We start from the raw sequence: 24,993 nt of genomic DNA, 5'->3' as shown, positions 1-24,993 counted from the left end.
CAGCTAAAAAGGAAAACAAAAAGTTTTGTCTTAGGAATCAGGAACAGATTAATCCATTTTATATTGTTTCTTATGGGAAAATTTGTTTCAGTTTTAGAACAAATCGGTTTTCAAATAACTTTTAGAAATAAATTCAGTTCAAAACCTAAGGTTTGACTGTATTATTCTTTAAATAAAAATTTATCAATTGATTTAATTTAACATTTTATAAAAAGTACATACTGTGTTGTGTCATTTTATATTTAATTAATTATAAATTAACATTCTACATAAAAAAATTGCAATAAAAAAATTACCTTATCAAAAAATGCAAATTCATTTAAGCTACCATGCTTTCCAGCTTCAGATAAAGTAATATCTTTCAGACTAGTCATTTTTTGTTTCTGCAAAAATACCAAAATAGTATATATATATATTATATACAATTTTTAATTAATGAAAATAAAGTTATAAAAGAAGTATAAAAACCTTATTAGGTTGTGATGGCAATGATGGAGCAGGACGTTTAACAGCTTGTGGTTGTTTTGTTTGGCTGTTTATAGGAGTGCTTACAGGTTTAGACACGATAGGTTTCTTTGCAGCAGCTGTATGATCATTATTCACAGCTTTGGTTGTAGGTTGCTAAATAACAAAAAATAATTGTTAAGTATTCATAAACTTAACTGAAATTGTTAAAATCATTTTTCTTACTTTCAAAACATTCTACTTCAATTCAATTACTAAAATCAATGGCATATAAATGCCAGATATCACATTAAAAATTTACAAGTTAATATTTAGGAAAAATAAGTTATTGATTCTATTGAATGGTTAACTTAACTGTTTGAGTTAGATGTTTTGCAATATTTTAGTTACATTAATAATTAGTAAATTTTAAAATAATTAAATTACTTGTGTCTAAAACAATTTTGGTCTGAAGATTTGAACCAGCAACTTCACATAACAATGTCATTAGTTTGTCACATGTACCATCTAGACTTCAAGCCAAATTTCTTAGTTATTTATTAATATTAAATAATATGTAACACTTGTAGTTACTATTACATTATCAAAGTTATAATCATATTTATCTAATACAATGATTCTTAACCCTTTCTTGCTCATACTCCCTTGAATTTTTAAAATGTGTTCATGCACACCCATAAAAAATTCATTTTTTTTTTATTTAGGAGGGAGAATCATACTATTTTCTCACATCTATTTTACCTTAACTTTAGGTATGAAGCTGGAATCACACTTACAGAAAAACACCACTGAAAACATAAACTAAAAGCCAAAACCAGAAAAATTTTACATCCCTCACTGTAAAATTTCTGGAAAATCAACTCGAGAGGTGCTCAGTGGAAAATTTTTACTGATCATGTAAAATGTAGATGTTGACCAATCAGATCCCTGGGAGTATTGATGTGTTTACAATGTCACTGACTGCTGTGCTACCCGAGGATAAAAACAAGAATCCGCATGAGCTACTCAGCTGCCATTTTGGCACCTCCACTGATAGTTACATTGCTGCTAGTAATATGAACTGACACTCTAGATGGCAAAGAAGTTTGTTATTTTTTTTATTCTGTTTTTCTTTTCTTTCAAGATTTTACATGTGAAACACAGAATTCATACTGAATGGAAAATTGCCATTACGGTTTCATGAACTTTTTATTCTGTAAGTGTGACTCCAGGGGGTGTATTCTGGTCATTGCTCTTGTCTCTAAGAGACAGTATCTATGTCACAAGCCAGTTGCTGATTGGCTAATCACATCTCTCCATACGATTCTAGACATCTTTTTCTCTTGAAGATTCTCATTTCTCAGAGATGAGCGGATAGTTGTCTTTCATCTTTTGCCTCGATTTCATTATATCCAATATGGACGACTGAATGCTCACGCTGGACAATTGCATTAGAGAACATTCTTTAACTCAGAAAAGAATATTTCAAGAGAGAAAATGCTTCTCATTTTTTTCCAGTGCCTACTTGGGAACGCCACTGATTCCAACATTTTTAATTATCCTACATCGATTACTAAACTGTTAAATACAATGTTAATCTTATCCATATCTCTAAGTATTTTTCAAAATATTACCATCTAATATCTCTTTAACTAAGTACACATGCTTTTATAACATAGGTTATTAAAATTTTTATTTGTTAAGTGACAATTTGATATTACAATCTGTAAAAATGTTATCTCTGTTTATAGAGTGAAAAGAGCTGTCTGTATTTCGTAACAGACTTTGCCCTATAGGAAACTGAAAGAAGAAGAAAGCATGTGAATGTAGTGTGAAAAGAAAGGGAGATAGGAAAGTGGGAAAGGAAGGCATGGGAGGCACCATGGGCGCCTGTATTGCATTTGTTAAATATTACATTGGTTACATATTACAATCAGTGCATGATGCTAACATACAACATAAAGTTGGTTATTATATTTACAAAGCATGTATACCACAAAGTAATCAGTGCTGTACATTACACAATAAGTAATTTGATGAGACCAGAAGTGTTTACAGAAATGAGGGAATATGACTGGTAAGTCATGGAAACAGGGTGATTACAATGGTATCTTTGAAGCAACTGTTACATTACATTGGCAAGGTTATTGGAACAATTTAAAATAACATTAGGTATGTTTGGAGACAAGTGGGAACATTAAGATGATCGCAGATGGGTGTTACAGTTGGTGGCTACAGTGAGGATGGTATCTGTGTTTACAATAGAAATTACCGGTTAAGTTCACAATTTGGTTACAATTTCAATACAATGAATTATTGAAGTTACCATGGTATAACTCTAGAGCAGTACGAATTAGTTACTACATCATAACACTTGTATAGTACAATTTAATGATTATATAAGCTACTTTTACTAAACAGAATTCAAATAAGTATTTACAATATCATTGGGAGCCATGTGCTAGCCCAATTGTTGAAAGGAATTTAGGCACTCCAGTAGATGGTCTAAGGTACAGTCTCTGTTCTGTTCATGTTGCTTAAGGCCCTTGTTTTATGAATAAAGTTCTTGAGGCCATTCCACACATCTTGGTTGTTAAAAATGTCCTTGGGGTTTGGTGGCCAGTTGAGTCCATTCTTGAGGCATTTCCCGATAAGTGGGAGCCTTTCCTCCTCGTATTTTGGACAGTCGTACAAAAAGTGGTTTGTGTCTCCCTTGCTGGTATCATCACAGTCAGAAGTGTTTGTGTGTTGCTTGCCAAAGCGGTGGAGGTAGGCGGCAAAATTGCCATGTCCAATTAGACATTGCATGGTTTCAGCATCCGGAGTATAGTGTCTGGTCTTAAAACATAGGTAGATGGATGGTATGTAGGCATAAGTAGTTCTCCCCGTTTCTGTGGCATCCCATTCTTGTTCCAACTGTTCGTTCTCCAATGTTACAAGTTGACTTTTTAGCCATGTGTAAGGTAACCTTGTGTAGGTAAGTGCCTTGTTCAGTAGACAAGCCCTTCTTGCAAGCTTATCAGCAAGTTCATTGCCAACGTGTCCCTGATGAGCAGGGATCCAGCTGAAGCAAATCTTCCTGATCCTGCCCAGTTCGTTGGCTGCCGTAATGAGATCGAGCGAGAGGCTGGTATGCCTCTTTCTCTTTCTGAGTATGTTCAGTGCCGTTTGGCTGTCCGTATGGAATCTAATATGGCTCTTGTACTTCTGAATGTTATTTTTAACATGTTCTATTGCCTTGTAGATTGCCCATTGCTCTGCTTGTATGTTTGAGCAGTGGGGGGCCATCTTGAGGTAACCTGAAATTTCATTTTGCCTTCTCTGTTCATGATTACAAACCCAGCTCCTGTGCCCTTATCACTTTTTGATCCATCGGTGTAGATTTCCCAAGCAGCCCCATTGTTATTATAGTGTTCGAAGGTGAGGCTGATTGCATAGACTTGCTTGTCATATGGGTGGTTGTAACATACATTAATCCTGGTTGTGCTGTCCAGTCCATGTGTCTGAACTCTATTCATGATGTCTGATATTTCCTTAGTTTTGTCCTCGTTATTGCTATTGTTAGTAGTCTTGTTGGCCTCGAAGATGTTGATGCCCCTAGTGATGAGCCATCTCCAGGCAATGCTTCTGGCCTGTATATGTATGGGGGTAATTCCGGCCAATACTAGTAGGGCACTAGTAGGCGCAGTCCGATATGACTTGCAGATCTGAATGGCGTATCGTCGTTGTACGGAGAGGAGCTGGCGCCTTACATGAGTTTTATTTAAAGCCATACCGGAACAGCATATAGCAGGGCAGGCTCCATAGCAGCTTTATAGATGGTTTTCCTGTTCCTAAAATTTAGGCCCCAATTTTTGCCAGTAATCCATTTTAACACATTCGCTCTCTGGATGGAAGCTTGGCAGAGCATCTTAATGTGATGCTGCCAGTTTAGTTTCTCATCAAAATATATTCCTAGGTATTTCAATTCGCTCTCGACTTTTACCTTGTTGTTCCCTATATATATGCCAGGTGCCCATTGCAACCTACTGCGTTTGTTCCACCTAGTGCATACTAGGGCCCAGCATTTTTCGAAGTTTATCGGCAGCTTGTTTCTGTTGCTCCATTCATAAATATACCTTAGGTGGTTGTTTGTATGCTCTGCCAGCTTGTCACAATTCCTGTGTGCTACCATCAACAATAAATCGTCAGCAAATGCCTGGATAGTTGCTTCCTCAGTGATTTTAAATGAGTTAAGAGACTGTCAAATACCAGATTCCACAATCCAGGTCCACATCTAGAACCTTGTGGACACTCTCTGTTTGTTTCTTGATGTTTATATTGCCTGTGTGAAACACTGTCTTCCTATTACTCAAGTAGCTTTTGGTAATTTTATAAATATTCAAGGGATAACTGATGTCTTTCAATCTATTAAGGATGCTTGGCCACCATAGGTAGTTGAAAGCCTTCTGAAAGTTGATGCTGACTAAAATTGCATGGTTGTTTTTCTTCCATGCTTTAGTGATGAAGGATTTTACCTGCATGGCTGCATCTGTTGTTGATTTTCCTTGTCTGAATCCATATTGATTCAGGCTCATCTGATTGCTATGGTGAAGTGACCAGTTAATTCTTCCTATTATCAGCCCGTCGAGAACCTTCCCCATCACTGGGAGAAGGCTAATGGGTCTGTAGTGGCCAGGCCTGGATGGTTTCTTTTCCTTTGGTATCAGCTTTATGTTACCCACTTTCCAATTGCTAGGAAATAGGCCTGTTTCCAAACATTTGTTGAACAAGTGTTGAACAAAGTGATAGTGGGATTGCTTTGAAAACTTCCTTCATCATTTCCGGTGTAATTTTGTCTAGCCCCGGTGCCTTCTTGTTCGTGAGAGATGTAACTGCCTTCTCCAACTCTCAGAAGGAGAAGAGCCTGTCGTTGCTGGCGTTTGAGTAGTTCTCACTTTCATTTCATATGCTCTTATGTATCATTGTGTCTTCTTCGGGAAGGTCTGTAGGGAAGTGGTAATTCATAATCTCAGTTATATTCTTTTCGATGTCAGGTACAGGTACACTCTCATTGTCAGATTGCTTTATTGAAATTATATCAGGGATGCTTAACTTTGGCCTTTTTTTGTAGATCATGTAGTAGGGGATATCCCATGGTCTGTTTTTATTTGATCTGCTACAAAATTCTCTCCAGGCTTTTGTCCTTGTTTTGTTGATTAGTTTTTTTATACTCTTTTAGCCCAATTTTATATGTTTGCTTTAACCTGGTTTTTTCATCCTCATTATTTGTTCTAGTTATCTTTCTGTGAGTTTTTGTTATCTTTTTCTTTTTAATTGTTAGTTCTTCGGTCCACCAAGGAGTCTTTCTTTGTCTTCTTGTTTTAGTCCTGGTCGCTTGCTCCTTTGTCGATTGCATTGCTTTTGTAAAGAAATTGACATAATCGTCTAGATCTTTTTGGGTGTTTATGGGGGAAATCATAAGTCATCTATTGTTGGCTGAAAAGCTCCCAGAAGAGTTCCAAGTTAGTGTGTTTGCCCTGGTGATTGATTTGGTGGTTGGAGATGGTAATGTTAGAGATCTGAGTCATGATGTATCTGTGGTCACTTGCGGATGGGATTAGCATAGTCTCACAGTCAACTATGCGGTGGCTAAGGTCCATTGATACCAGGCATACGTGAGTCCAGCCCTCCGCATATGGGGTATGAAAAGTTGGATAGGTGGTCATATTAGTCGAGATCAGATCATGTGCTTCTGTAAAGTCCGCCACCAGCCTTCCCCTTTTGTCCTCCTTGTTGTGAAACCATATTGCTGATTTAGCATTGAGATCTCCTGCTATGATAATGCTATTGGTGTTGATTCTCCTTATAATGTTTGCCAGTTCATTAATGCAGTCTTCATCTTTGTTGTCAGGAGAGAAGTACACACTAATAATGTAAATGGGCCTTTCCTGGTGGATGACTGCTGTACAGATCCTGTACGAGCATAGCTGTGGGATAAGTGCAATGTCCAGGCTGGTGTTACAGACGAGGATACCACTCTTTGGCCCGGTATTACAGTGGCCAGCAAGTACCCGCTAGTTCCCGAATCTGACAATCGTGTTGTCGATTGTGTAAGGCTCCTGTAACATGATGATATCACTGTTTGTATCATTAGCTGTTTTAATTAGCAGTGAACTGGCTGCTTTGCTCTTTTGTGCATTCAGTTGGAGAATTCGAATATTTATGGTGTCCTGACTATGGTTGATATTGGTTTCCTTCTTGGTCGATTGCATGTCCATGTTATTCAGAATAATACTTTTATTTTGATTACAGGTCATAGTCAGTTCTGCTAATAGTTTGTTGCTCCAGTCATTGAAGGATTGGACAGCTCATGCTAAAAGCATTATGGTGTACAGGTTTCCGTTTATCTTCTGGTAAACTTTCGTTCGCTTTTTTGCAATTAATGCAGACAGGATTCTTATGCCAGCGATCACACTCCTTAAACCCATGACTTTTTGTGCAATGACTACACCTTTGCTCATTTGGGCAGTCACGTGCAAAGTGATCAAAGCCGCAGCACTGGTAACACCTGACTACCAGTATAAAATCGTCCACATAGATAGTGAACCATGACATAGAGATGTGCCTGTGGTGAATCAGTGCATTCCGGATAGCTGGAGTAACATAATACTACAGTTCCAGCAGTTTTCTTTTATTCTGCGTGGTTGAGAAAGGTGCTGACCTTGCAGGATGATATTATTTCTTTGGGCTTCAGCCCCAAATTTTATTTTGTTCAGCCATGACACTGATTATCTCTTCTTCTGCTATGGCATTAGGAACATTGAGGAGAATTATTCTAGGTTTCCTACCTCCAGAGATTTTGCAGCTGATTTTCCTTTGTCTGGGATAGCTTCAATTGCTTCTTTAAGTATCTTACCATCCTTTTCATTGCCTACCCTGACACACACTCCATCTGCTTTTACCTTTTTTATTGCCTTGATTGTTATCTTCAATTTGTGCAGTTTTATTTCTTTTATGATTTCAGAGGTGATGTCATCCATATTTAGCTGCTGCCCCTCTTCTGTTGCCTGTGGGTATAGAAGGACAGCGTAAGTCCCTCCAGTGCCCTCTGCTTGAACCTTAGTTTTTAAAGAATCTGAAATAGTTCTGGCCCGACTGGGTTAAACACCTAAAGTTGTGCTTGCTACTTGTGCAAATGATTTCTTCATGGTGATTGGAGCCTGCACTGGAGTAGCCACGCAGCTGGCACGCAGCTCGCGCAGTACTCCATACATCTGACTGACACAACAATGCAGTTGCATTACTCGTTCCTTGACCTCCTTCTGCTCCCCAGTGTTCAATGGAGTTTTGTACTTTGCTGGGAGAAGATCCATCAGTCTCTTCAAGTGTTGGCCAGCCTCGCTGAGGATTGTGTCTTCCAGAGTGCGGACAACTGATGGAGATGTTGGCAAGTTCAGAATTTGGTTTGGTTCAGGCGATTCCATTCTAAGAACTGACTAAGTAGCTATGCTGAATAAAGGGCTGATAGCCGTGTAAGTGCCAATGTGCTTGAGAGTGGTAAATGAGTGGGTCCAATACCCTGGAACACTGCCCGGGATAGCAACCTGTTAGTCACGCACAGAGCGAAGAGAGTGTCAATTACAAAAGAACCTGCCTGATAAGAGACAGGACTCACTGAGCCTCGAGGAGAGATGGAAGCACCGCTTACACAGTTATATAAATAAATGTAATAATTAATCAATTAACTAATTTTAACAGGTAATTGATGGCAGAACAGCATAAAGCTAAATAACAAAAGCACTTTGCCAAAAAGCGAGAAAAGCTGTCGGCTCGCTTTACATCCCAAGAAACGATGGCTCCTATAACGACCAAAAAGGGGGGCAAAGTGTAATAAGGAAATAACAATTTCCACACTAAAACCCGAAACGAGTATGTTAATATCGTTCCTGAATCAAAAAGTCCAAAACTCCTGAATTAGGGTTGGCTATGTTAAAAGAGCGATTTCAGGTTAGGGTCGAATATAGTGCTACACATGGTTCTTTGTTCCACACACAATTTTCGGGCCTAATAACTCTCCAACGGAAAGTCATATAAATACGAAAAGCCGGGGTATATTTCCACCCGTGCCCCTAAGGCAAATACCCAAATGATGTGGCCAAATCACGGTCCTACTGGGCAAAAGGTTGGCCTAAAAGTGACCCGGAAACGGCGCCATGGCACATGAAATAATTAACGGAGGATGGCTATTAAGACAAGTTAAAGACAAATCCGACGGTATCTAAAATTAGCTCTACAACCTGTAGATCGGGAAAAATTGCTCCAAAATGGCCAACTGGGGACACCACATGGCCTCGGCACAAAGGTGGCTGTAACTACCAAAAGACTGAACCAATTCAAATAGAATAAATGGCGTTCGATAGTATATACCTTCCCGAACAAAATGACACTAAAATCACTGATGAATTCTTAGTATAACTGGAGTAATTGCAATCCAAAGACGGAGCACACACTCGGCAATGATGATGTATAGCCTAGTGGCATGTTATATGTAAAAATGTTACAAAACAAAAACATATCTTTGTCAAAATTACATGCTTTATTTGAACTCGTGCTTTTCTTACCACATGATCTATACTTACATACTCTGCATTTTCAAAAATTTTACAATTTTATTGGTTAAAATTCTATACTGTGTTGCACACACAGATAACCAGAACACGTATAATCCAACTAATAGAATCGTAATGTCAACAACAAAGACAGAATCATTACGAACAATCAAAATCACCGCTGTCTCTGAGAGACAAATTTTGTCTCTCATTTTGACGTCATTTGTCTCTGAAAGAAGAGACAAGAGATAAGTGACCAGAATACAGTCCCAGCTTAACTTAAGTAATTAAAAAAAAAATCATTTGTACCCATTCATCAATATGAAAAAAATAATCATATAAATTCAAAGAAATATTTTTTCTCTCATAAAGTCTCACACACCCTAGATGAGAATGCACCCCAGGTTAAGCACAACTGGTCTAGAAAAAGTTTATTTTGGAGTTCAAATAGCATAACTAACAATACATAAGTTATTCAAGTGACAAACTCTCTTTTGTGCAATAAATTTTCACTAATATATATAGTATTTTGAATCTTATACTTTAATAAATATGAATAAATACATACAAAATGTTAGAAAATATTAAATGTTTGAAATTTTCATAATAAAAAAAACTTTCATGTGTCATATATCATCATAATATGATAAATTTTTAAAAATATTATATCTTTATAAAAATGTTTAAAATATATTTTAATTTATTTTAATAAGTTTTTTATTTCTGACAGTTACTATAAGATAGGTATGGAGTTTGATTATGTTTTTATCAGAAAAAATTTAAAATTTTCAATTCTTAAAACTTACCAATATACTAGCTGCTCCATTAGCATCTGGCAGAAACTGACCAAATTCCTGAAGTAGATCTTCTTGATTTTGAAATAACTTTGCCACTTGAGCATATACTTCACTCTCAGTGAGAGGTTTAGAACCAGCATGATTTCCCTATTATTAACAAGTGTAAACATTTGAAATTAAAAAAATATTCAAATATTAAAAATAGTACTTTATAATACCACATAAAGAAAACAGTACCAATTCATCAATAGTGATTATTAACTAATTATTAAAAATTAACTGATAATCATTTTGATACCTAATCAGCAATTAATTTATTGGCTAATCATATACATTCCTTATTAAAAGAATGTATCTCATCTCACAATATATAAAATGTATTACATAACACAATAAAATCAAATAGCATAAACTGTCAACAAAAATTTATATACATAGAATTAATAAAAAAAAATCACTTAAATTTTATATATAAAATATACTTAATATCACAGAAAGTATCAGGTTATAATACTGGATTTACAGTTTTTATTTTTAAAATAAAAAGAAATATTCTAAAAGTAAAAATATTGTGTCCATATTAAGAAAGTAATAAAAGGAAATACAATGACATCAAGTAGTAAAAATGTATTTTTCAAAACAGAGATGATGTTCAAACTTTAAAGTATCTTATAGTTTTTTGGAATACATTATTTATTAATTTAAACTTGATTTAAAACTAAATATATACACTTATATCTAAAAGAAAAATTATTTATAATGAAGGTACACTGCTACTGATTTATTATATGACAAATATAATGATTACATAAAAATAATCCAGCAATAAGTTGTGTACTCAACCAAATGATTGCCATAATTAATCAGGCTATAAATTTTCTATTATTAAGTTGTGCAACTTTCCCAGAAAAAATATTTAAAATTATGGATGATGCAGTCTATTATGAGATTTTATTTTAAAAACTTCTTATATTTTTAATTATTGTAAAATGGCAAAAAGCTTAAGGGTAGAGATGAGTTTCATAAAAAAAAAATTGTAAATGCTAATAACAAGTAAAATCTGCATTAAGTCTGACCCCCTTCTCCCAACCCTTGACCTCTAACCACCAAAATTTAACAGCATTAATTCCCTAATACACAAACCCTCATGCAAAATTTCAGAATTTTTGACAAAAGGCTTCGAAGTTCAGCTTCAAAGTGGGTGAACAAAATCATGCCCCATCACACACACACACACACACACACACACACACACACACACACACATCTAGAAATGCAAAAAAATTTGGAAGATTTTTCTAATGTATATATCTATTATATATATATATATATATATATATATACATAGAAATAGAAATATATATAGAAGATTTTTCTATATATGCATTAAGTCTGACCCCCTTCATATGCATCTTCTATATATGCATGACATATACATACATAGAGAAATCTTCCAAATTTTTTTGCATTTCTAGATGTTTTAAGGTCGTTAGTTCAAAAACATAAAAATCTTGGGGATGATTTTTTGACTAATCACTTTACATTCCCATTGTTGCATAAAACAGCTGGGAAATTAATTAGCTAGAAACAAAATTCTTATATGAAGTTGGCACCTTATTACTAATAATAAATTCATTGCTCCTTTCAAGAAACCAAAATTATTTTATTCCAAAATGCTTTCATCCATTTACAAAAACATCTTCAGCACTACATTCTAACTAAAATACAATAAATTTTAAGTGTATATAATTCAACATTTTTTTTATTATTTTAAACTTCTTTAAAATAATTTCCACAATCATACTCAATATTATACTCAAATGTTTTCAAATTTAGAAATTAACTGATTTATCATAGAGGTTGGTCATATGCATCTAAAACAGCCATCCACAAGTCTAATGCTGATGTGTCATAGATATTAATTACCTTAAGAGAGCAAACTATCAGATGTATATAATATTGTTCTACTATCCTAATGGACCATTTTTCCATCCATGCTTTTATAGTCAGGAAGTTCTGTCAAACAACATTAATTTCACTGTCCCAAGCCCATTGGGTTAGTATTGTATCTTATCTGTTTGCCTTGTCCCTTGAATCCTCTGGTGCTCAGGCTCAAAAATTGAACTCTGAACCTGAATACACTTTACAATCAAGTCAATCAAACTTTACATTGCTTTGGCTTACATCTCTATCACTATCAGCATGTCCAACATCTGCTTCCAGAAAATCCTGCAATGAGATTTGAATTTTCTCAGTGGACATATACACAGCCATTGCAAAGTAACTCAGAGAAACAATACCTCATCTTCAGACAAGAGTTTTGAAATGTATTGAGTTCAGGATTCAATTTTTGAGCATTTATTGTGAACATAACATAATATTAATTGAAAGTTAGTTTTCTCCATTAACATTAATCAAACACAACTAGAAATTTTATCCATAGAAGGTAAAAGTGAACTGTTAAAAAAATTTTGTATCTGAATAACAACTTTTTATTACATTTTATTCTTGAGATAATTCAGATATGGGTATCCAAAATACCCAAATATTACACAAGTTTAAACTGACTTTTCAAAAATGATATTTATCATATTTGAATCTTATACTTGCTCATTTACTTACTTCTATTTAAGAAAACTGATAGTTTTAAAGTATATAGAAAATAATCTTAGCAGTCAAATCTTTAACATCTTTTCACTTTACATCCAGTGAAAATTAACTCACAAACATGTTTCCATTGCTTCTGTTCACTTAAATTTGGTGACTAATTGACAAAATATATAGTAACTTTTAAAATTATATATATTGTATTTTTGATTTATGTGGAGACTACTTTCCTGAAATATGTATCTTTCAGGAATACTAAGCATCATTTATGTCACACTTTTCAGGAAACTTTTAATTTATATGTTAGCTTAGTTAACACAAAGAACGAATCATTGATGATAAGCAAAAAGAATATTGCATTAGCAATGGCATCATTTCTGAACATTTTTCTGTTTTTCATATCATGCAAACATTCAAACATTAAATTTTTCCACTAGTGAAAAATATTCACCATCGATTAAAACAACTAATTTCTAGATAACAAACAGCAAGATTTAAACACAGCCACTACAAAAAATGTACTTTCTAATTATATTCTAATAGTTGTAATTCTTTCTGAAATTTTCTTTTTGTAAAATAAAGCATCAAGAACAATTTGCTGTCATCAGTTGACATCTTGTTCTATGATGTTTAACTTCACTCACAAATGAGTGTTGTTCATTTTACTGTTCTTGCATTAAAAAATGGCAATAGAAATCAATTTCACTTAGTTAAAATAAACTTTTTCTCCAATTCACTTTTACTAGAGAATATCGATGTAAACTAATTTTGTAATTTGTACAAATCTTCATTTACATGATAAATTAAGATTTATGCAAATTAACAGAAATTAGCATTTTAAAATTCATGAGGGAATTTTATTGAACAACACATTCGTATTAAAAGATGTCTATAGATATCGTGTACTTGATTTTTCAAGTGATAAACATTTTTGTAAATAATATCTAAGTACAAAATGAGTATCTGACAATTAGCATTAAAAATAAGGTGTAAATTATTATTGTTGTTTTTTTTTTTAATAAATCATAAAAATTTCTTATGATAATTACTGGTATAAAGCTTAAGACTAATTAATAAATCTAACTTTTTCATGACTTGAACTCTTTTTATGATCTTATGACTTTCATTAAAAAATAAGTATTTAATAATTATTATTTAGTAAATATTATAAAACATCTTAATTGAAAAAAATTAATTAGTATTTATTTTAGATTCAAAGTGTAAAGTTGATAACATTTATGACAGCATAATGGTGATGGGATTGATCAATCTGGTATCAGATGTGTCTTCCAGAATTATCCTTTTCTGTTTAATGGTAATAAAACTAGAAGTTGTTGCAAAACAACTTGAAAAGATTTTCTTGAAGTTTGAAGTCTTTTTGCTGTTCCATTGGTTGAAGGAATGTTTGCTGGATGACAAAAATTAACTTGAATAAACTCAAATTATGCCTTCAAAGAAAGTTTATTTGTCTCAAGATAGCATTTTACTTAAAGATATGTTTCAAGTGATCATTTATTGAAGATAAATTGTGTAACTCTGACTTTATTACTCTGACAAAAAACTCTCAGTATGTCTTTGTGACTCTTCCTTGTTTAACCTTCTTGTTTTCTTTCTCTCTAATTTATTATTTTTATACATCTAAAAACTTCAGCTTAAAATCTTGTGTTAATATCTACTGTGATTTCTTTCATAGATTTATAATTAAGTAAATTAGACAAATCCTAAGTGAAGTACATTCTCTTAGAAAATCATTTCTAGAAGAGCAAGTTTCATAAACATTAAAAACTTGTAGAACACATTTCTAATCCATAGTTTTTGTTATTCAATACTAAAGGCTTCAGTTGCTCTTTTATCAGCACTGGATATTTACATTTTTATTATCTGCTTTATTTTTGAAGAATTTGTATTAACTTCTGCTGGTTTTAGAGAAAGTTGGAAATTCAAAAAAACTGATTTTAATCTTTTTCTATATCTTCATGTAGGAGTATTTTATATAATTTTTGATATCAATAAAGGACAAATAATTCATAATTTTTCATAAAATGATAGTAATTACAACACAAAGATCTTTAGATATAATTCCTGAAATTTAGTTTACCATTCTTTTTATTTTCATTCAAATAGTAAACATAGTAATTACTCTTTTGACTTCATCAGTATTTGTATTTATTAAGTAAAATAGGAAATAATATTTAAATACTACAGATAATTGCCTTAAAATATTTTTACAGTTACATGTCCAAAATTTATGAACAAAATGTGCCATGAAAATTATTTATATGAACATGATGCTTATTAATAATAATTGTTGTATTTTGTTTATAACTTTTCTCGTTTTTAGCAATAACCATATTTCACATCATTGGAAGAGAGTATTTACAGTTTAAATTAAAATAAGTAAAATAAAATTACCATTTTCTTTATCTGATCATGCTTAGGATGAGAAAATAAGTTTTAGAATTTTTGGAAATTTATACAAGCTTCATTGTGATCTAAAAGGAAATAAAATTCAATAAGCATACAGCATTCATTATCTTCATTTCAGAAACTTTGAAAAAGTATCATCAATAGATAAAGTTGAAAATTTAAATAAACATAACTGATATTCATTATAGCCTTTTATATCATCATGTTAGCTGATTTGCTCTTACTAACATTTATCTAAATAAAAGGATTTAGTGTTTGTCACAAATTTTATGATTAATCAATTGAATGCTGAAACAACAAGATAATCACTGGAAATGTTTTCTCATTACATACAAATTTCTCTTTACAAGTTTTCAAATTCAATATTGTTTGTTTTCATAATTGTAATATTGAAAAAACATAATCAAACATTTAAATTCTTACTATGAAATGTAATGAGTTCATTACTGATAAATTATTCTCTATGTTTACAATATATTTAGCTCCACAGACAATTGTTGCATTTGTTTTATTAAACATGGTATAACTGTTCCAATAAATTTGTTAATAATTAAACTGTTTTATCATTTTGATGCTTATATTTTCAAATTATAAACTGTTACAATCAATTGGATAAGATGCAAGTTACAAATTTAAATTATTATTGTTCATAAAAAAATAAACTTAAGCATTATGTTCCAACATTTCAAAATTGTAGATATTTTTATCTTTAGAATTCCAATATTTAGATTGATTGATTAAGATTAATGTAATGCAATTTGAATAATGTGAATTATAAATTTAAAGAATTATAGCATTTCTGTAATTTGTAATTATATCATATTCATTAAATTTATAAAATTATTATTATAATGCTTAGATAATGTAAGGACATAGGATTTTGTAACAAATTAACAATGCACATTCCTTCATACCAGCTTCTTCAATGCTTGCAATAAATAAATATTACTGTTTTATAAAAGCTAATATGCTTTTCTTCTGTAAAGTAGATAATGAATTTCAGTAAAATTTTATATTATAGAAATACCTGTTTCAAATTCCTCTGTTCTTTCTGATATGTATGCAATATTTCTAAAAACTGCTTATATATATCTGGTTGACCTTGAAAGCGGTTCTGAAAATTAAAAACATATTGTGAGTATTAATTGCATATTTCATTGTAGTTTTATGCATGTATGTACACACAAAATTTAATAGCCTAGGTCAGCAGTGCCCAAACTTTTCAATCGGTGAGAAAATCACACACAAGTTCTGGATAGCAGACCATAAAATTTTTTTGTACATTCCATGTATATAAAAAATATTTTTCAAAGAAAACATGTTGTATCCAATATATACACATCAGTATCTGTAAGAGCATACAAAGCCTTCTTTTCTTTGACTAAAAAACAGAGACAGTGTGTTATGTATATTTGGAAATTGTATAATTTATAAAATTCTTCTTTTTTTTTAATCATTTATGACTGATTCTTCAAATAACTTTGCAGGCCAGAATAATTTGTGCAATAGGCCAAATTTGGCCTGCAGATCATTGTTTGGGCACCACTGGCCTAGTTGATAATTCAACTAATGTTTTAAAATAAATTTTATTAATTATATATCGGTGTTGTAAAAATTTTAACTAATACTTATTTTGTTGAGAAGTGTTTTTTTATTTTAAAATGTTTTGAAAATATTATTTACCATCTGTTGATTTAAAATGATAATAATAAAATAATCTAAATACATCTATAATTTATGTTACTTAAAATGAATAGTCAAACTCCACTTTTTTTATAATTATAAAGTTACTCCTCATTACTCACTTAATGCAAAAACAGTTTCATCAAAAATTGCAACATAACAGAGTTACAGAGCACAAACATTATGAATTACTACTATTTAATATTTACTATGCAGAATGTTAAGTGTTTTTTTTCCATCAGTTGTCACAAATAATAATTTCAATAGTGCTATTAATTATTATTTATAAGTATCAGTAATACTAATATACTTTTGCATATTTGTAGCATCACATTTAGGAATAATTATCAGAGATTATTCAAAATGCAATTGAAATGACAGTGGAAAACTAATTATAATATATTGAAGTGTGATACAATATTCAAAGTACACACTAAGTTCTGCACAGTATTGGCAATGATAATGAATACATTTTAGAGTTCTTACTGCAGTGAAATTGTTAACCTTTTAAATTTTTAATGTAAAATAATATATAGAATATATAATAGGTGATAAAAGAATAACTTTATAATTAAGAAAAAGAAGTTTGAATAAACTAACTTAGAATTTAGAAATAACAACATTTTAATCACTGATTTAAGCACATATTTGCCATCATACTTAAAATTTAGAGAGATTTAAATAAATAACATTTACACAAAAGCTTATTATTAAGTCAAAAGTTATATGAAGAAAAAATTCNTTTATAAAAATGTTTAAAATATATTTTAATTTATTTTAATAAGTTTTTTATTTCTGACAGTTACTATAAGATAGGTATGGAGTTTGATTATGTTTTTATCAGAAAAAATTTAAAATTTTCAATTCTTAAAACTTACCAATATACTAGCTGCTCCATTAGCATCTGGCAGAAACTGACCAAATTCCTGAAGTAGATCTTCTTGATTTTGAAATAACTTTGCCACTTGAGCATATACTTCACTCTCAGTGAGAGGTTTAGAACCAGCATGATTTCCCTATTATTAACAAGTGTAAACATTTGAAATTAAAAAAATATTCAAATATTAAAAATAGTACTTTATAATACCACATAAAGAAAACAGTACCAATTCATCAATAGTGATTATTAACTAATTATTAAAAATTAACTGATAATCATTTTGATACCTAATCAGCAATTAATTTATTGGCTAATCATATACATTCCTTATTAAAAGAATGTATCTCATCTCACAATATATAAAATGTATTACATAACACAATAAAATCAAATAGCATAAACTGTCAACAAAAATTTATATACATAGAATTAATAAAAAAAAATCACTTAAATTTTATATATAAAATATACTTAATATCACAGAAAGTATCAGGTTATAATACTGGATTTACAGTTTTTATTTTTAAAATAAAAAGAAATATTCTAAAAGTAAAAATATTGTGTCCATATTAAGAAAGTAATAAAAGGAAATACAATGACATCAAGTAGTAAAAATGTATTTTTCAAAACAGAGATGATGTTCAAACTTTAAAGTATCTTATAGTTTTTTGGAATACATTATTTATTAATTTAAACTTGATTTAAAACTAAATATATACACTTATATCTAAAAGAAAAATTATTTATAATGAAGGTACACTGCTACTGATTTATTATATGACAAATATAATGATTACATAAAAATAATCCAGCAATAAGTTGTGTACTCAACCAAATGATTGCCATAATTAATCAGGCTATAAATTTTCTATTATTAAGTTGTGCAACTTTCCCAGAAAAAATATTTAAAATTATGGATGATGCAGTCTATTATGAGATTTTATTTTAAAAACTTCTTATATTTTTAATTATTGTAAAATGGCAAAAAGCTTAAGGGTAGAGATGAGTTTCATAAAAAAAAAATTGTAAATGCTAATAACAAGTAAAATCTGCATTAAGTCTGACCCCCTTCTCCCAACCCTTGACCTCTAACCACCAAAATTTAACAGCATTAATTCCCTAATACACAAACCCTCATGCAAAATTTCAGAATTTTTGACAAAAGGCTTCGAAGTTCAGCTTCAAAGTGGGTGAACAAAATCATGCCCCATCACACACACACACACACACCTAGAAATGCAAAAAAATTTGGAAGATTTTTCTAATGTATATATCTATTATATATATATATATATATACATAGAAATAGAAATATATATAGAAGATTTTTCTATATATGCATTAAGTCTGACCCCCTTCATATGCATCTTCTATATATGCATGACATATACATACATAGAGAAATCTTCCAAATTTTTTTGCATTTCTAGATGTTTTAAGGTCGTTAGTTCAAAAACATAAAAATCTTGGGGATGATTTTTTGACTAATCACTTTACATTCCCATTGTTGCATAAAACAGCTGGGAAATTAATTAGCTAGAAACAAAATTCTTATATGAAGTTGGCACCTTATTACTAATAATAAATTCATTGCTCCTTTCAAGAAACCAAAATTATTTTATTCCAAAATGCTTTCATCCATTTACAAAAACATCTTCAGCACTACATTCTAACTAAAATACAATAAATTTTAAGTGTATATAATTCAACATTTTTTTTATTATTTTAAACTTCTTTAAAATAATTTCCACAATCATACTCAATATTATACTCAAATGTTTTCAAATTTAGAAATTAACTGATTTATCATAGAGGTTGGTCATATGCATCTAAAACAGCCATCCACAAGTCTAATGCTGATGTGTCATAGATATTAATTACCTTAAGAGAGCAAACTATCAGATGTATATAATATTGTTCTACTATCCTAATGGACCATTTTTCCATCCATGCTTTTATAGTCAGGAAGTTCTGTCAAACAACATTAATTTCACTGTCCCAAGCCCATTGGGTTAGTATTGTATCTTATCTGTTTGCCTTGTCCCTTGAATCCTCTGGTGCTCAGGCTCAAAAATTGAACTCTGAACCTGAATACACTTTACAATCAAGTCAATCAAACTTTACATTGCTTTGGCTTACATCTCTATCACTATCAGCATGTCCAACATCTGCTTCCAGAAAATCCTGCAATGAGATTTGAATTTTCTCAGTGGACATATACACAGCCATTGCAAAGTAACTCAGAGAAACAATACCTCATCTTCAGACAAGAGTTTTGAAATGTATTGAGTTCAGGATTCAATTTTTGAGCATTTATTGTGAACATAACATAATATTAATCGAAAGTTAGTTTTCTCCATTAACATTAATCAAACACAACTAGAAATTTTATCCATAGAAGGTAAAAGTGAACTGTTAAAAAAATTTTGTATCTGAATAACAACTTTTTATTACATTTTATTCTTGAGATAATTCAGATATGGGTATCCAAAATACCCAAATATTACACAAGTTTAAACTGACTTTTCAAAAATGATATTTATCATATTTGAATCTTATACTTGCTCATTTACTTACTTCTATTTAAGAAAACTGATAGTTTTAAAGTATATAGAAAATAATCTTAGCAGTCAAATCTTTAACATCTTTTCACTTTACATCCAGTGAAAATTAACTCACAAACATGTTTCCATTGCTTCTGTTCACTTAAATTTGGTGACTAATTGACAAAATATATAGTAACTTTTAAAATTATATATATTGTATTTTTGATTTATGTGGAGACTACTTTCCTGAAATATGTATCTTTCAGGAATACTAAGCATCATTTATGTCACACTTTTCAGGAAACTTTTAATTTATATGTTAGCTTAGTTNTTTATATAGCTATATATATATATATATATACATAGAAATAGAAATATATATAGAAGATTTTTCTATATATGCATTAAGTCTGACCCCCTTCATATGCATCTTCTATATATGCATGACATATACATACATAGAGAAATCTTCCAAATTTTTTTGCATTTCTAGATGTTTTAAGGTCGTTAGTTCAAAAACATAAAAATCTTGGGGATGATTTTTTGACTAATCACTTTACATTCCCATTGTTGCATAAAACAGCTGGGAAATTAATTAGCTAGAAACAAAATTCTTATATGAAGTTGGCACCTTATTACTAATAATAAATTCATTGCTCCTTTCAAGAAACCAAAATTATTTTATTCCAAAATGCTTTCATCCATTTACAAAAACATCTTCAGCACTACATTCTAACTAAAATACAATAAATTTTAAGTGTATATAATTCAACATTTTTTTTATTATTTTAAACTTCTTTAAAATAATTTCCACAATCATACTCAATATTATACTCAAATGTTTTCAAATTTAGAAATTAACTGATTTATCATAGAGGTTGGTCATATGCATCTAAAACAGCCATCCACAAGTCTAATGCTGATGTGTCATAGATATTAATTACCTTAAGAGAGCAAACTATCAGATGTATATAATATTGTTCTACTATCCTAATGGACCATTTTTCCATCCATGCTTTTATAGTCAGGAAGTTCTGTCAAACAACATTAATTTCACTGTCCCAAGCCCATTGGGTTAGTATTGTATCTTATCTGTTTGCCTTGTCCCTTGAATCCTCTGGTGCTCAGGCTCAAAAATTGAACTCTGAACCTGAATACACTTTACAATCAAGTCAATCAAACTTTACATTGCTTTGGCTTACATCTCTATCACTATCAGCATGTCCAACATCTGCTTCCAGAAAATCCTGCAATGAGATTTGAATTTTCTCAGTGGACATATACACAGCCATTGCAAAGTAACTCAGAGAAACAATACCTCATCTTCAGACAAGAGTTTTGAAATGTATTGAGTTCAGGATTCAATTTTTGAGCATTTATTGTGAACATAACATAATATTAATCGAAAGTTAGTTTTCTCCATTAACATTAATCAAACACAACTAGAAATTTTATCCATAGAAGGTAAAAGTGAACTGTTAAAAAAATTTTGTATCTGAATAACAACTTTTTATTACATTTTATTCTTGAGATAATTCAGATATGGGTATCCAAAATACCCAAATATTACACAAGTTTAAACTGACTTTTCAAAAATGATATTTATCATATTTGAATCTTATACTTGCTCATTTACTTACTTCTATTTAAGAAAACTGATAGTTTTAAAGTATATAGAAAATAATCTTAGCAGTCAAATCTTTAACATCTTTTCACTTTACATCCAGTGAAAATTAACTCACAAACATGTTTCCATTGCTTCTGTTCACTTAAATTTGGTGACTAATTGACAAAATATATAGTAACTTTTAAAATTATATATATTGTATTTTTGATTTATGTGGAGACTACTTTCCTGAAATATGTATCTTTCAGGAATACTAAGCATCATTTATGTCACACTTTTCAGGAAACTTTTAATTTATATGTTAGCTTAGTTAACACAAAGAACGAATCATTGATGATAAGCAAAAAGAATATTGCATTAGCAATGGCATCATTTCTGAACATTTTTCTGTTTTTCATATCATGCAAACATTCAAACATTAAATTTTTCCACTAGTGAAAAATATTCACCATCGATTAAAACAACTAATTTCTAGATAACAAACAGCAAGATTTAAACACAGCCACTACAAAAAATGTACTTTCTAATTATATTCTAATAGTTGTAATTCTTTCTGAAATTTTCTTTTTGTAAAATAAAGCATCAAGAACAATTTGCTGTCATCAGTTGACATCTTGTTCTATGATGTTTAACTTCACTCACAAATGAGTGTTGTTCATTTTACTGTTCTTGCATTAAAAAATGGCAATAGAAATCAATTTCACTTAGTTAAAATAAACTTTTTCTCCAATTCACTTTTACTAGAGAATATCGATGTAAACTAATTTTGTAATTTGTACAAATCTTCATTTACATGATAAATTAAGATTTATGCAAATTAACAGAAATTAGCATTTTAAAATTCATGAGGGAATTTTATTGAACAACACATTCGTATTAAAAGATGTCTATAGATATCGTGTACTTGATTTTTCAAGTGATAAACATTTTTGTAAATAATATCTAAGTACAAAATGAGTATCTGACAATTAGCATTAAAAATAAGGTGTAAATTATTATTGTTGTTTTTTTTTTTAATAAATCATAAAAATTTCTTATGATAATTACTGGTATAAAGCTTAAGACTAATTAATAAATCTAACTTTTTCATGACTTGAACTCTTTTTATGATCTTATGACTTTCATTAAAAAATAAGTATTTAATAATTATTATTTAGTAAATATTATAAAACATCTTAATTGAAAAAAATTAATTAGTATTTATTTTAGATTCAAAGTGTAAAGTTGATAACATTTATGACAGCATAATGGTGATGGGATTGATCAATCTGGTATCAGATGTGTCTTCCAGAATTATCCTTTTCTGTTTAATGGTAATAAAACTAGAAGTTGTTGCAAAACAACTTGAAAAGATTTTCTTGAAGTTTGAAGTCTTTTTGCTGTTCCATTGGTTGAAGGAATGTTTGCTGGATGACAAAAATTAACTTGAATAAACTCAAATTATGCCTTCAAAGAAAGTTTATTTGTCTCAAGATAGCATTTTACTTAAAGATATGTTTCAAGTGATCATTTATTGAAGATAAATTGTGTAACTCTGACTTTATTACTCTGACAAAAAACTCTCAGTATGTCTTTGTGACTCTTCCTTGTTTAACCTTCTTGTTTTCTTTCTCTCTAATTTATTATTTTTATACATCTAAAAACTTCAGCTTAAAATCTTGTGTTAATATCTACTGTGATTTCTTTCATAGATTTATAATTAAGTAAATTAGACAAATCCTAAGTGAAGTACATTCTCTTAGAAAATCATTTCTAGAAGAGCAAGTTTCATAAACATTAAAAACTTGTAGAACACATTTCTAATCCATAGTTTTTGTTATTCAATACTAAAGGCTTCAGTTGCTCTTTTATCAGCACTGGATATTTACATTTTTATTATCTGCTTTATTTTTGAAGAATTTGTATTAACTTCTGCTGGTTTTAGAGAAAGTTGGAAATTCAAAAAAACTGATTTTAATCTTTTTCTATATCTTCATGTAGGAGTATTTTATATAATTTTTGATATCAATAAAGGACAAATAATTCATAATTTTTCATAAAATGATAGTAATTACAACACAAAGATCTTTAGATATAATTCCTGAAATTTAGTTTACCATTCTTTTTATTTTCATTCAAATAGTAAACATAGTAATTACTCTTTTGACTTCATCAGTATTTGTATTTATTAAGTAAAATAGGAAATAATATTTAAATACTACAGATAATTGCCTTAAAATATTTTTACAGTTACATGTCCAAAATTTATGAACAAAATGTGTCATGAAAATTATTTATATGAACATGATGCTTATTAATAATAATTGTTGTATTTTGTTTATAACTTTTCTCGTTTTTAGCAATAACCATATTTCACATCATTGGAAGAGAGTATTTACAGTTTAAATTAAAATAAGTAAAATAAAATTACCATTTTCTTTATCTGATCATGCTTAGGATGAGAAAATAAGTTTTAGAATTTTTGGAAATTTATACAAGCTTCATTGTGATCTAAAAGGAAATAAAATTCAATAAGCATACAGCATTCATTATCTTCATTTCAGAAACTTTGAAAAAGTATCATCAATAGATAAAGTTGAAAATTTAAATAAACATAACTGATATTCATTATAGCCTTTTATATCATCATGTTAGCTGATTTGCTCTTACTAACATTTATCTAAATAAAAGGATTTAGTGTTTGTCACAAATTTTATGATTAATCAATTGAATGCTGAAACAACAAGATAATCACTGGAAATGTTTTCTCATTACATACAAATTTCTCTTTACAAGTTTTCAAATTCAATATTGTTTGTTTTCATAATTGTAATATTGAAAAAACATAATCAAACATTTAAATTCTTACTATGAAATGTAATGAGTTCATTACTGATAAATTATTCTCTATGTTTACAATATATTTAGCTCCACAGACAATTGTTGCATTTGTTTTATTAAACATGGTATAACTGTTCCAATAAATTTGTTAATAATTAAACTGTTTTATCATTTTGATGCTTATATTTTCAAATTATAAACTGTTACAATCAATTGGATAAGATGCAAGTTACAAATTTAAATTATTATTGTTCATAAAAAAATAAACTTAAGCATTATGTTCCAACATTTCAAAATTGTAGATATTTTTATCTTTAGAATTCCAATATTTAGATTGATTGATTAAGATTAATGTAATGCAATTTGAATAATGTGAATTATAAATTTAAAGAATTATAGCATTTCTGTAATTTGTAATTATATCATATTCATTAAATTTATAAAATTATTATTATAATGCTTAGATAATGTAAGGACATAGGATTTTGTAACAAATTAACAATGCACATTCCTTCATACCAGCTTCTTCAATGCTTGCAATAAATAAATATTACTGTTTTATAAAAGCTAA

At 30.0% G+C, this 24,993-nt stretch overlaps 1 protein-coding gene across 6 annotated transcripts in view; it reads right to left on the bottom strand.

Moving 5' to 3' along the window:
• Window positions 1–468: 468 nt before the first annotated feature.
• Window positions 469–24,993, bottom strand: part of LOC111622376 (paired amphipathic helix protein Sin3a-like) — a 64,838-nt gene continuing 40,313 nt past the window's right edge. Inside the window, exons 7-11 of one of the 6 annotated variants that reach the window (XR_002756262.1) lie at window positions 24,013–24,092; window positions 15,894–15,980; window positions 14,852–14,931; window positions 9,842–9,979; window positions 469–621 (exon numbers count right to left, since the gene is read on the bottom strand). Coding sequence is in view for 3 of the 6 variants with exons in the window: in XM_023364735.1 (XP_023220503.1) it covers window positions 17,410–17,565 (156 nt within the window). In the remaining 3 variants the exon portion in view is untranslated. Of the gene's footprint in view, window positions 622–9,841; window positions 9,980–14,851; window positions 14,932–15,893; window positions 15,981–17,371; window positions 17,566–24,012; window positions 24,093–24,993 lie in introns of those variants that run through there. The other 5 variants (XR_002756261.1, XR_002756263.1, XM_023364735.1 and 2 more) reach the window with 5 other exon arrangements.

This window comes from Centruroides sculpturatus, unplaced genomic scaffold, assembly GCF_000671375.1.
Source record: "Centruroides sculpturatus isolate CEXI.00-Female unplaced genomic scaffold, Cexi_2.0 scaffold7, whole genome shotgun sequence".
Lineage (NCBI taxonomy): Eukaryota > Metazoa > Arthropoda > Arachnida > Scorpiones > Buthidae > Centruroides > Centruroides sculpturatus.
The sequence above is the reverse complement of the archived record's forward strand: the minus strand, read 5'-3'. Positions and strand labels throughout refer to the sequence as shown.